This window comes from Limulus polyphemus, unplaced genomic scaffold (genome assembly GCF_000517525.1).
Source record: "Limulus polyphemus unplaced genomic scaffold, Limulus_polyphemus-2.1.2 Scaffold180, whole genome shotgun sequence".
In the NCBI taxonomy this organism is placed as follows: Eukaryota; Metazoa; Arthropoda; class Merostomata; order Xiphosura; family Limulidae; genus Limulus; species Limulus polyphemus.
In genome coordinates, this window is record NW_013665790.1 from 514,647 (window position 1) to 528,254 (window position 13,608).

The 13,608-nt window shown below is 32.4% G+C and overlaps 1 protein-coding gene across 1 annotated transcript in view; it reads right to left on the minus strand.

Moving 5' to 3' along the window:
• Positions 1-13,608, minus strand: part of LOC106478104 (thrombospondin-4-like) — a 65,415-nt gene that overhangs the window by 1,182 nt on the left and 50,625 nt on the right. The window contains exons 15-18 of the mRNA XM_022381637.1: positions 11,796-11,844; positions 7,474-7,561; positions 6,819-7,002; positions 4,224-4,321 (exon numbers count right to left, since the gene is read on the minus strand). Of these exons, the coding sequence (XP_022237345.1) occupies positions 4,224-4,321; positions 6,819-7,002; positions 7,474-7,561; positions 11,796-11,844 (419 nt within the window). The remainder of the gene's footprint in view (positions 1-4,223; positions 4,322-6,818; positions 7,003-7,473; positions 7,562-11,795; positions 11,845-13,608) is intronic.

A 13,608-nucleotide genomic window follows, 5' to 3' on the forward strand; every position in this document is an offset into this window, starting at 1 on the left:
CTGTTAGACTGAATTTATATCCAACAAATGGAAATTCTGTATTTTTCACACCTACATATGTATACAAGTGAAAGAAAGACATTGGATATATAAATAAATATTTAATTCTATATTTGAATTCAATGATAAATTGAGTCAGGCTAATGATTAAATTTTTTTCTGTTGGTAATTTTAAGTATAGCTTTGGTAAAATGTTCATTGAATTCAAGTGTAAAATTAAATAATGTTTCGATTGCCATTTTTTTTTTCACATGTTTCCACCATTCTTCTCAAAAGTATAAAATATTTTGGAGTTCGTCCGAGCAAAAGTCACATTCGCAAACCCATTATTAATATGAAATGCTAACCTACTGACGTTGTATTAAGCATTATCAAATGATAACATCATTCAGCTTTAAATACCTAATAAACGATTCATTACTGGCGAAAACGAATACCTTTATTAATCAATATATGTTAACGTCCGCATACGTCCATGTGCACGTATGACTTGTAATGAAAAACCCCATCTGACAGTGTTAGTTTTCTGTTTAATATCTGGATTACAGATAGTACGTTTCAAATTTGGCAAATTAACAATGTCCTACTTTATACATATACATTTTTAGCAGTTTTTAAAAGAAATGTCAAATTTTATAAATATAAGTTTCGATTAACTGAACGTTTCTCTTCTTCTAACAGCTTCAGTAAACTTCAAACTTTTGGATTAATTTGTTTATATCTTTCATATTGTATTAATTAGAAGTACATTTTTTGATATGCAGTGGTTAATATAAGATAGAAGCCCTAGAAAAATACAAATATGTCATTAAGTCTTAATTATTTTAATGTTTTTTTCTGCTATTCAATGCCGTCAGTAGGCACAACAAAATTTAATCCATAATTAGTCTAGCACAGCTGCGTTAGACAATACATCCCTGCCTTTCCATCGAACTTTTAATCTAATTGAATATTTTTATTTTATTTTCCGTGAATTGGGACTCTTCACTTCAATTTATTTCTCCTGTTTTTAGTATTAGAATTATGCAACGCTTTCATTTATCATATTGAAATAATTTTGTTGTTGTTTTAATGCAGAGGTACAAAATGGGTTATTTGCGTTCTGCCAAGTATGAGGAATCGAACACCTGGTTTTAGCGTTTAACAACGTATATATAAAACAAGCTGAGGCACTCGTTCTTTATCTGGATTATGAATGAACTGAAAAAATGTGGGGTGGATGCTATGATAAATACCACACAAATCCTAACTTTGACACAATTTATTTATTACATAACTTATTACTACAGTATTCATTACTACCTCACTAAAGGCTTTGTATAAGCTTTATAAACTCACTGTATATATATATATATATATATACTTAAATATGATATACACTTTGACAGGGTAACTTTGAAGGAAGAGGTAGCAGCCAAACTAGTGGCTGTAGGTGTGCTTTCTATTATCCCCCTTTAACACCCAACTCATAATGTCCTTCTACAGTGTTTCACATGATGAATTATTTGACGATGATTGGCCGTAAAAGTGTCTTACGGTCCGAATTTGAAAGGTCACAGGTAAAAGTAAGAAGTGGGTATAATTCAAGAAACGGCTCTTCATATAAGCTTTATTGTGGCTTTTGGAATAGAAACTTCAACTGAGTTTATGTATTATTGCAATAATAGTGTCCATTTTGTTTCATTGCATTCCTTCGTAAAGATTGCTGGCGCACTCTCTCTCATATGCATAAGACGTTTATATGCCCTCCCCACACTGGGTGAACGTTGTGTTATAGAATATTTAATAAAGTTTTTGTTGTGTAAGAATGTGGCGACATCTATGAATGTAGTTAACCTTAACTAATATCAAATATAATAAATGCTCAGTAACATCAAAAATGGGGATGGAGGGGGTTGTGAACTCACCATTAAGATGCCCCTTATTCTAAATTATTATCCCACATTTTTTATATAGGCACAGCGACCTAGGAATAGCTAGATAATGGATAGACACACAGATTTTTGTGCTTTGTATATATAGACATTGGTTAGGATATTTTTCGATTATTGAATATTATCCTGACAGACAAACAGACAGACAGACACATTTTTGAGCTTTGTATATATATAGACATTGGTTAGGATGTTTTTCGATTATTCAGTATTATCCTGAAGGGGTACATTAAAAGTTGGTGGTGGCTCTCTGAAAAGCTGCAACTCAACGTTGCCATTATCATAACACAGTCCTGGCTTTTCATTGAGATAACTTTTTGCCCTGCAAAAATCACATTCTATAGATCTTCTTCCAATATCGTATGCAGACACTGATTCATAATCGTGATTTGGATCATAATCATAAGCTGTTTTGAAATACGTTATATATCTCCACTCAGCTGTAACAACCTTTCTTTGAGCTTGATATTCTATATCTTTTTCTCCTCAAGCAGCAATATCTGCTACTGATTTTTTCTCTCTTCTTCTTGTCATTCTTCCACGATTTCCTTCTTGTGTGGCAGCAGTTTCATCAGGTGTCTCTTCTTCTGTCAATCCTTTCCCTATCTCGATCTTGTCTTGCAGCAGTTTCATCAGCTGTCTCTTGTGCCATTCTTCTAGCTAATCCTTTCTTTATCTCGATCTTGTCTTGCAGCAGTTTCATCGACTGTCTCTTGTGCTCTTCTTCTAGCTATCCTTTCTTTATCTCGATCTTGTCTTGCAGCAGTTTCATCAGCTGTCTCTTGTGCCATTTTTCTAGCTATCCTTTCTTTATCTCGATCTTGTCTTGCAGCAGTTTCTTTTGCCGTTTCTAGCGATTTCCTTTCTTCCATCCTCTTGGCTATTTTGTGTTTCGTGAACACAATGACTTCAAACCTCGTTTGGGCATCTTGACATAGTTTGTGTATGCACTTCACAAAGTTGACTGTTTAGGACACTACAAAGCAATACTACTTATATATACACAAATATTTATATTACACCTTTACTTACAGTTACTGTGAAAGTCTGTAGAATTAAGGGTACATGTGTTTAGTTTGTCTTCATATGTTTAATTAATTGACGGTCATTGGTCGCGTTAAACAAGTATATATATATATATAAAGCACAAAAGTCTGTGTGGTTGTCTGTTATCTAACTACTCCTCGGTCGTTGAGCCAATCTCAACTAAACCTTATGAGATGATAGTTTGGAAGAAGGAGCATGTTAATGGGGCTCACAACCCCCCTCAACCAATATCATTGCATTTTTTTCAGCACCTATTATCTTTCGTAGATATACAGTCACATATGACGCTACGACTTTACACCAAAAAAAACTTTATTGCAATACAAACTGCTTCATTAGCGTTTAAGTCGCTCTTTATTTGTACAACAAGAACAACAAACCACTAACATGTTTTTGAAAACTGTTACACCAGTAATTCAGCTAGACAAACTGGTTTGATGTATATAGACAGACACCTTATTTTCAGTTACAAAGGCCGATTACGGAAATTGTTTCAACTTGATCAAATAATTTCAAATTTAATTTGGTCAGGTCAGGCGTGCTTTGTAGTCAACTTGCCGGGCTGCGAATGATAAAGTCCAAGGCTCGAGCTTGCAATATGCTGCTGAGTGTGATCTGCACTTTCAACTACGGACATGCTATAAAAAAACATTACCGTCAATATTGCTATTTGGTTAAGAGTATCCGTGTTGGCGGCGGGTGCGATTGACTGGTTAATCTTCTTCTAATCAGCAGTTCTAAATAGGAGTTGCTATGTATGAACCTTGGGTCTCTGATCTGGTTATTTAGTCCATTAGACGTATAAGGTACTATTCTGGTTGAACATTTGCAAAATAATTGACTTTGTTATGAATATTTAAGCGAAACTAAATAATTGGACAAAGCTAAACCTAAAAATTAACAGACATCATTATTTCATTGTAGCCTAACTATGTCTATTCAGAATGATAGTTAGGTATATGCATAAATCCAAAATCTATGGAGTAATTAACAGTATTAAGGATAAAACTTCAAGTTCCAGTCAATAGATCAATACCTACCTATTGTTTCAACAGGATAAGTCAACAGTATTAATATGTTATATAGGACAAAATTTCTAACCAATCCGAGCTCCAGTCAATAGACTAATAATTACCTATTGTTTCAACAAGATACGTGGTATTATGGAAATCAGTTTGAATAAAATAAACAATAGCTATCTATAGCAGCGCAAAATATTTAAAACTAAAATTCCAAGCTAACCTGATTAATCCAATTTTGGGTCTGTGAAGCAATAACCATCTGTAGGCCGTCTTTTCCTTCCAGCCAACATTTCTAGGGTCTTTCCAAAGGAGGCGAACCTGAAATATAAAAATGAATTATTCGTAGTGTGGCTTGAAGAGCGAACCTGAATATATGTGTTTGTTTTATACACTAACATCTTTATTTGTCATCATCTTTACACCTCCCTTTTCCATCTTCTTAAATCCCTGTGTCATTTCTTTAACGGTTTTCATAGTTATATCCTTTTAGTGTAAGGATTAAAACACTTTGAAAGTATGTAAGAATCTGCGTGGGTGGTGTAATAAATAAATGAAAACAACTTTAAATACGACGAAAAATTTGAATAAATAGATTCTGAACTTCGAAGTTCGAGAGGCGTAGTTTATGAGTCCTGCCAAGTTATGTCCAGAAAACCGAAGAAGTGAAAACAGAGAGGAGGGAGTAATACTAGTAACTTAGTTGGTAAAGTGTCTGTCCGGGTAGAAAAAAGTCTCGGGTTTGAATTTCAGTTGTCATTTTTATAAAAATAGTAATAAGCTACCCACTTCATCTTATTCTAAATAACGCTGTCTGCACTTGATTTAGTCTGAATGGTGGGATGTAGAGTCGGTTTTGATCACATGCAAATACACAGATATATTATACATATGTTCATGACTAAATTTTCAAAACTTGCTGTAGAAAGGAGGGGCGGTTTCTGTTGTTATCATACTCTCATTAATAACTTTATAACCTTATAACCCGTTTAGTTTCTTTTGTTATGCATCCTTTTTCCCAGATTAAATTATCAGGTATTCAGTTAGGGTTAAGTTTGAAACCCCTCTGCTGAAAATCTTGATCCTTTGAAAAACTAATATATTTAGGACACAGTATACGCTGACCCAAGATGCAAAACCTAACTAGCAACCTAAGTCTACAAGACAAAAATCTATACTCAAACGATACTCTGTCTCGAAAGTCTCTCATCGTTTCTTACAATACGATACTTTCAAACATGCCCATCGCTAACACAACTGAAAGTCTGTGGGCTTATAGCGCAAAAATCGGGTTTCGATGCTTACGGTAGGCAGTTTTGCACTTAATAACAAAGAAACAAAATAGAAGCTTTTAAATGTTATTAAATATAATCAATGTTTAAAATGTTATCCAGTTATTCTTTTATTAGCATGTTTAACAAAAATATAGCTTTTACTTTATATCAGGTAATTAATAATAGGCTCATTTATATTTCTCATAAGCAATAGTATCATGCTTATTGTTTTAGTGTTGTTGTTTCTAACACTTCATTTTTATTCCACTCGTTACTATATTTCCAATAAGAAGAGTGTACAATATTATTCCAACCACACAAAAAATAACAATACTAGCCCGATACTATTAACTTATGTTTGTTTGTTTGTTTGTAATTAAACGTAAAGCTACACAATGGGCTATCTGTGCTCTGCCCACCCCTCGGGTATCGAAACTCGGATTCTAGCGTTGTAAGTCTGATTATCTTATGACAAATGTAATTGATTATAATCAAGCTTTGCAAACAAAAATGTTAGTGCCATAACAATTATTATTTCCAACTATATTTCCAACTAGAAGAATGGATAATATTATTTAAACAAACAAAAAAATACAATACTAGCTTGATTCTATTATGTTATGACCAATGAGTTAGACGGAAGTTATGTAAATTCGTGATTAATGAAAGGTTACCTTAGGACACGAACATTTACTTTCCTTATACGTAATTGTAAACAAAATACGCCCATAAAAACTGCAATACATAAAATGTGAAACTGAAAATTTCTATGTATCTCCCAATGGACCCAATGAACCTCCATACCAAATTTGGTGAAGATCCATTTACAAGAGGAGACGAAGTGGTAAAGAACGGCCATAAAATCCGCAAAACGCAAAATGCAAAAACTGAAAATTTGTATGTACCTCCGCATTGACGTATCGAACTTCCATACCAATTTTCGTGAAGATCCATTCACACCTTGCGAAGTTGACAGACAACAGAATACTATCATATTTATATAGATACCATTCATTATAATCACGCTTTGCCAGCAAACATTTTAGCGCCATAACAATTATTATTTTAACAAGTGCCTTGTATAAATAGTGTTCTGACCATTACTATGTTTGTTACAACACAGCTGGCTAGATGAACTCTGGTATTGAGCGAAATGCATCGTCAGTAATTAATATGTTGGATATAGTATGGTTGAAATATTATTATACAGCCTTCTTATCGGAAAAACTGAAAGGAACTGAAGTAATATAGTGAGAATAAACAATAAGCCTAATACTTCTGATAAATATAATTGATTATCATTACGCCTCGTCAGCAAAGACGTTCACACAGTAACTTATAGTATTATGTTAATTCAACGAAATTATGATTTAAAGCTAATTTATAATAAATGTTTTATAATAATTAAAAGTTTGATGAAAATATTTTAATATACCTTTAAGCGTACAAAAAATAAATTTAAAATTATAAGTATACCTGGAGTTCTGCTACCACTACTTCGGTATGTCAGAAATTATAGGATAATTTCATTAATGTATACTTACCTCATTTCTTGTGTCACCTGTGTGCCACAAAGAGTTTCGCATCATCTCACCTGGTCCTGTATCAGACTTCACTACTTTCAACTGGACACCTGGCTCTGCAACGGCCCGAAAAGGTGTAGCCTGCCAGTAAGTTTGGGAGTTTTTCTTCCACATTACTGTGTAGAAGTGAGCGTTGTCTTGGTAACTAATCAAAATAAAATGTTGATGTTCTATAATTTCGATTTAGCTCGTGATGAAATTCACTAGAAAAACAACAAATAGTTTAAAAAAATATGTTAAAGTCCTATTACAACATAGCACTTTCTCCATGTAATTAAATCTAGAGCTGAAAATATATGTCTGGTTCAAAACGTAAAGTTAGGCAAGCTTACGAATCGCTAAGCATAATTAAAATTTTGATAAACAATAATAATAAAATAAGTGAAAACAACTCGACTGGAGAATAATATTATTAATCACAGAATTTTAAAATGTATTTTCTTAATATTTTGAGCTCGATGAAGGAGTTTTATTTCCATCAGCCCATGAAAGATTTAATAACCTGTATAAGAAACACTGTAATACTGTTTTATAAATAAAACAATCTGATAACACACTTAGTCCACGAAGCAATAAATGTTTTTTGTTTTGTTGTTAAGTACAGTAAATTCCTTACCTGAAAATAAAACCAACATAATCATCATCAATTTCGGTATCCACAAAGAAAGTCCCCTCAAAATCCACTCCTCCGAAAGCCTGAAAACCTGGAAGTTTCATCTTAATTTCAGTACATTATTCATTTTTACTGTCTTTTTATCATTTAAATATTTTAACGTTAAATTGGAGAACCTAAAACCTATTTTCGTTTGTGCTTACTCTTGTCTTACAGTTTTATTTCACAATGTCACAGGATTCCCCGTTTTCTTGAGAGACTAATATAGTATTCCTGATATTCATACACTCATTGTAGAACAATATTTGCCCTTGGCATCCGAATATCAACTCATGCTTTTATATGGCCCCTTTTTGTACTTGTAGACTAACTTTTTTCATCGTTTTCTTAAATAAAAAAGCATCTCGAAAGTGCCAAATAGTGTACTGCTGATAATGAAAAATCACTGGGGATTTTCAGCTATTCAAAGTTTAAGCTGGAAGGAGTACAAGCGCGAGTACTGAAACGCTGAAGTTCAAGCATTCTAGATCTATCAGGATATATCATATTCGTATACGTTTCATTTTATAAAAGAGTTTATGGATACAATAAAACAATTCATACATTTATTAAAGTTTTATAGATCTGTGCATTTCTCTCCACAAGCCAGGCAATATAACGAATTATGTCGTAATTATTTATATTATCAGAGCTATTTTATTTAACAAAACAGCGTTCTGTAACGTCGTGTTTGGGGTCTCATGACCGTGTATAATACTTAATACGAGTTACTATTAACAACTTGATAAGATCTATATGCCTTTTTCGTTAGCATAAGTTTAACGACACATACACTTAAATTCAGATATAATTTCACATTAACAAACTGAAATAAACAAGATCACGAACTTACAAGCAGGCATAATGTGTCTCAATAAAACAAACATTTATTATGCAATAAATCTACATTTATCGACTGTTAGCGTTAAAATCGGTTTTTATATAAAATATTTTTCGGTTCATGTACATTTATGAAGTTTCAGGGAAATATTGTTTTAAACATATAATTAGGTAGTAAATGTATGTAATCATTTCGCTTTCTTTTCCGACCAATTGTGAATCAAGAAAAAACGTTTCGGATCAATGACGAGATCATAAGAACTCGTCAAGCGAATTAAATTTAGGACACAATATGTTTTGGCGATCTAAACTACTTCTAACAGGAAAAACAAATAAATGAAATAAAATAAAAAATGACTTGCATTTTGTGTAAGGTTTAACTTATTTTACCTTACCTGTACGGTGCATGATCACTCTGTACAAAATGTTTGCTTGTTTACCTTAGTGCCAACCTACAATAGGTTATTAACGCTGTGTCTTAAATTTTGCAGTACAGTAATCTCAGCAAGTATATGGTGTTAAACTCGTAATACCAATACATTTTACCATGAAATATGTTTGTTATAAAGTCATTGACTAACGTCAACATATTCAGTATGAATATAAAATGTTAAGACCTGTAATTTAAATCTGTTTTAAGGGCATAAATTAGCATGAAGTAGGTTTACGATGAAGAAAGAAAAAACGTTAAAATTTCTATATTATATTTTAGAATAATAGTACACAGCATATAAACGCTTCTTCTGTCTATATCTATGTGTGTGTAAGCAATATATATTTATATTATTATTTTTATTATGCAGAGCACCGTGAAATTGTGGTTAAAACTCTGGATTGTCAGATACTAAATCTTTTATTTAGTTATATTTGTTAAAGTTGCATTAAAAGTGTTGCTTTAATGAAATAGTTTCAAATTTAGGCCTATCTAGCAATAAACTGGACATTATTTAGCACGTACCTTCTCCGATTGTACGTCTACAAGGGAAAAAATATTTGTTTAAGTAATTGAAGGCGTAGGAATAGGTGCACCGAAAAGTGGGGAAACAAGGTATGAATGGGTATGTTGTAATAAAACTTCCTCTGTACAACCTCACAAGGGGGCGTGTCCAACATCCAGTACATGCGTACTTCGTTTATTCTTTCTATCCTGTATACAACAAGTCAGGTGGACTAAACTTATCAAACTTAGTTATGATTATCATACAATGACTAGAGGTTTCTGTGAATCGAATTATTGGAGGCAATACGTGTACTATAAAGTCATTTTATAAGACACCAGAAGAATCAAATATTCGTGTAGACCCATAAATTGTATTTTTTTTTCCATTTACAAATTGTATCTCTTTATTCCATTGCATGAGAAGGCAACAGGATTTCGTATGTTAGTTATATAGGAGGATTCAAATACAAAGGTAAAAAATCCTAAGTGGTTTCTATGTAACAACATCATGGATTCGTTACTGTCTGTACAAAAGTTGAAAAATCATATACACACTTTTGTATGTACACATACGTTGTATAATATCATGAACACAGAAAAACGGTGTAGACACGGACCCGAAGTTGGACACGCTCCCTCGTGAGTTTCTACAGAGAAAGTTTTATTACACCACGCCCATTCTTACCTTGTTTCCTCACTTTTTGGTGCATCCATTCCTACACTTTCAATTGCTGTTGTTTTTCCACTTGTTCATGCACTTTTTTCATAGAAAGTGACATGATCTGATGCATCATTCATTCATTGTGTTAATATCCTGTATGTATATCATCAATGTAAGTGTGCATCATACTATTACGCTACGTATTAAATGCTTCATGAATGCAAACTTGATTTAATTTACAATAGTACTACAAATTCTTTGCAAAGGAGCTTAGCTTGTCTTCTAGCCTAGTATAGAGTATGCCTATGAAGTTGGCATACTCTATACTACTCACAATTTCCAGGTATAATCACACAGTACAGTAGATCGAGAAGACCACACCCTTTCACACTCATATTCGACCATACCTACTCAGTATATGGAATAATCGAGCGGACGTTTGTATTTTAAAATGGCATCCCTGTTCAAAGTATTACCTGATGTATGTCAAATAGCTCTTCTTTTTAGAGGATGTTTAGTATAGAAAAACCCTAGCACAGCATGTGACCCCTGTGCTATTGTTCTATTTGGTGCACTGATAACTATGGTAAGTCTGTTTGTTACACAGCTAGAATCTTTCAACAATGTTAGTGAGATTGAGAAATTTGTGGTTTTGTGAATGTTTGGTATATCCTCTGCTGACTTTCTCAAGTGGTTCTATTTTATACATGGTTTTTTTTTCACATACTTTTCAAGTTTTATTATTTGGTTGTTAAAGGTGTGTATGAATAAACAGTTTGTTTTGCATGTATTATGTATCTGCTTCATTCCTATTATAAGTACTACTGTACTTATGATGATACTAATGTAATTTTTCATTGATATTTACATCCAGATATATATATAAATATATATCATCCACTCCCGTTCTTTATTTGTTAATGTAGTTATTTATTAACGTTGAAAACATTTCTATTAGTCAAGCATCATGTAACACGTAACTGTTGGGAAAATTTACACATCAAATCTTGTCCAAATACTGACACATGCGATCCCAAACACAATGATAAAGTATCATTTTATTGACCATGGTTAAGAATGCTTAACGCCACCCGCATACGCTGTTTAATATAACTTCAATTTGTACATTGCATTAAGAGTTAAGAAGTACCTATTAATGTTCCCTAAGTTTTACTGTACAAGTCTGTATTTCATCTCATTGTTATTTGGGTATAAATAATTATATTTCATCTTATTTCTATCTATATTATACCAGCTATGTTTTTGTCTTTGTTATACTATGATTTGCCCTGCTTATTTCTTAAACTTTAATACTATCTATCAGCCATTCAATTAAAATTCAATCTTCTTCTTGAATTTAAAGTAATATTTACTTCAAAATACTGCAAATACATTCAATAAAATCATATTTATGTAAGATAAAAAGATGAAGATAAAAATAGTCTTGTAAACATACTGATTAAGTAAGATACGCCTAAAAAGGCAGCATGTGGATTAAAATAGCAGACTAAAATTAATTGTTTTCTTTTTTCCACCAATATTCAGAAACGGCTTTCTTTAACCTCACTTTTTCTTGTTCTTCGAACATGTCCAAAGCAACGAAAATATAAGATAGAATATAACTTATAGACATAGATTACGTTAATCAATTACCTATGTTGAAATCTATATGTAAAAAAACACACATTCGTAGAACATAAAATTTAAGAAAGCAAATATATATTTACCTTTAGTTTTTAAAGCTATATAAATTTTACAAAATTTCAACTTAAATATATATATATATATATAACATTTTGCAACCCACCAAGCTTAGTATCAAAGCTGAATATACTTTTATCTTACCGACTGCTAGTCCTGGATCACTATTCATAGTCTGGACGATCTCGGCTCCCTGCAGGTGAAAAATATAACTATATCCCACGGTGACCCACAATACAGTTACGACAACAAACAAGTTGTTAAATGTGTACATATACACATAAATTACCTCATGTCACGTTTGAGCACGCCATAGGTTTATCCAAAGTACAATATTACAATTAATGTTTCATGACACATGTTTCCGTGTATCTGTTTCGTTGTCTTTATTTGCCTAGTTTTACCGTCTTCTAGACAAACTGAGACACTACATGCTAAATTTCATAAGTAATTTTATTCCTTATCACAAAATATGAAAAAAAGTTATATTTGTTCCCTATTAATTTCTTCTTATGATAAAGTAGTCTAGATACAAATCTTATATTAACTAGACGTCACACTGAACTATCACATTCTGTATTCTATAAACTAGGAGAATGAACATAGGAAGGAGCTTAATAGTCCTGTAAGTTAACAACAGTAGTTTGGCAGCATTCTTGACCATTTCCTGTGCGTGTAGTTTGTACCTGGTTTATTAACAATTGTTTTGTTTTATTAACCATGCGTGCATATTGGGACATTTTTATTACTGCAGCCTCTTGCTGTGTTCAGAACCTGATTTCTAAAATACAACCGTAGTCAGTTTTCAGTCATGTCAGTACAGCCAGTCCAAATGGCTCCAAACCTCCTTGAATACAGATTTTTGGGCTTTGACATGAAACTTTCGAAATTTTAGGTTTATGTAATGATCTAATATCTTAATTTTCTTGTAAATTCGGTCATCTAGTCTTACCCAATAACACACCATCCGAGAGACTGTATAATATAAGATATAACAAACATCACTAAAACAATAAAAACAAGTATTCTGGAGACGACAGTGTTCCGATTAACTGCATAAAAGAAGAACATTTAGCCAGCATCTTCACCCTAATCTTATGCTTAGAATATGTCTCGCCAATCTGGAAAATAGCACCAGTAGTCATGATATCAAAACCCGATAAGTCGCCAGAGAACCTTGAAAAGTATAGAATAATAATTTTGATAAACACAGTGGGCAAATCACTTGAAAGAATTATCACCAAAAGACAACTAAGTTGTTTTGTATACCAAGCATCTACTCTCAGAATACAAACAGACAAATAATTCACCATCTCATCAAGCTTACTGAAACAATATTAAAAATATAAATATTAATTGTTGTACAATATATGCTTCACTTGGTGTCCATGAAGCCTTTGACTCAGTCTGACATGACGGGATAAGATATATACTTATAATTTCCAAAATCCTTAAACTATATTTGCAATATATTTCCGTTTGTTTGTTTTTTCCTAAATAACGATCCATTAAAATTGAAAGCAAACTGCTGACTCATTCTTAATGTCTGACGGATTGCCTCAAGATTCAATCATCAACCGTCTCCTCCATATCCTATATGTCAGTTATCTTAACCTACCTAACGAAATACACTCTCATACAAAAACCAGTTTACAGATGACATTTCAGAGTGGTGCTTCTCAAAAATCCCATTAAAAGCAGTCAAGTACCTTCAATAAAACCTGGTGCTCCAAATGGAGAGTCATATATACGTAACCCTAAAAAATCAAAATTTTTCATAGAAAACTATGCTGAAGGATGAAAGAAACAAAACATGTCCAAATCAATATATATATATATATATATATAACTCAAATTATCTCTGATTTGAATAAGTAGAGTTGCTTAAACATTCGGTTAACAATAAGTTAAAGCTTGGAATGGTCTATTCTTTCATTAGGGTGTGTGTGCCTATGAG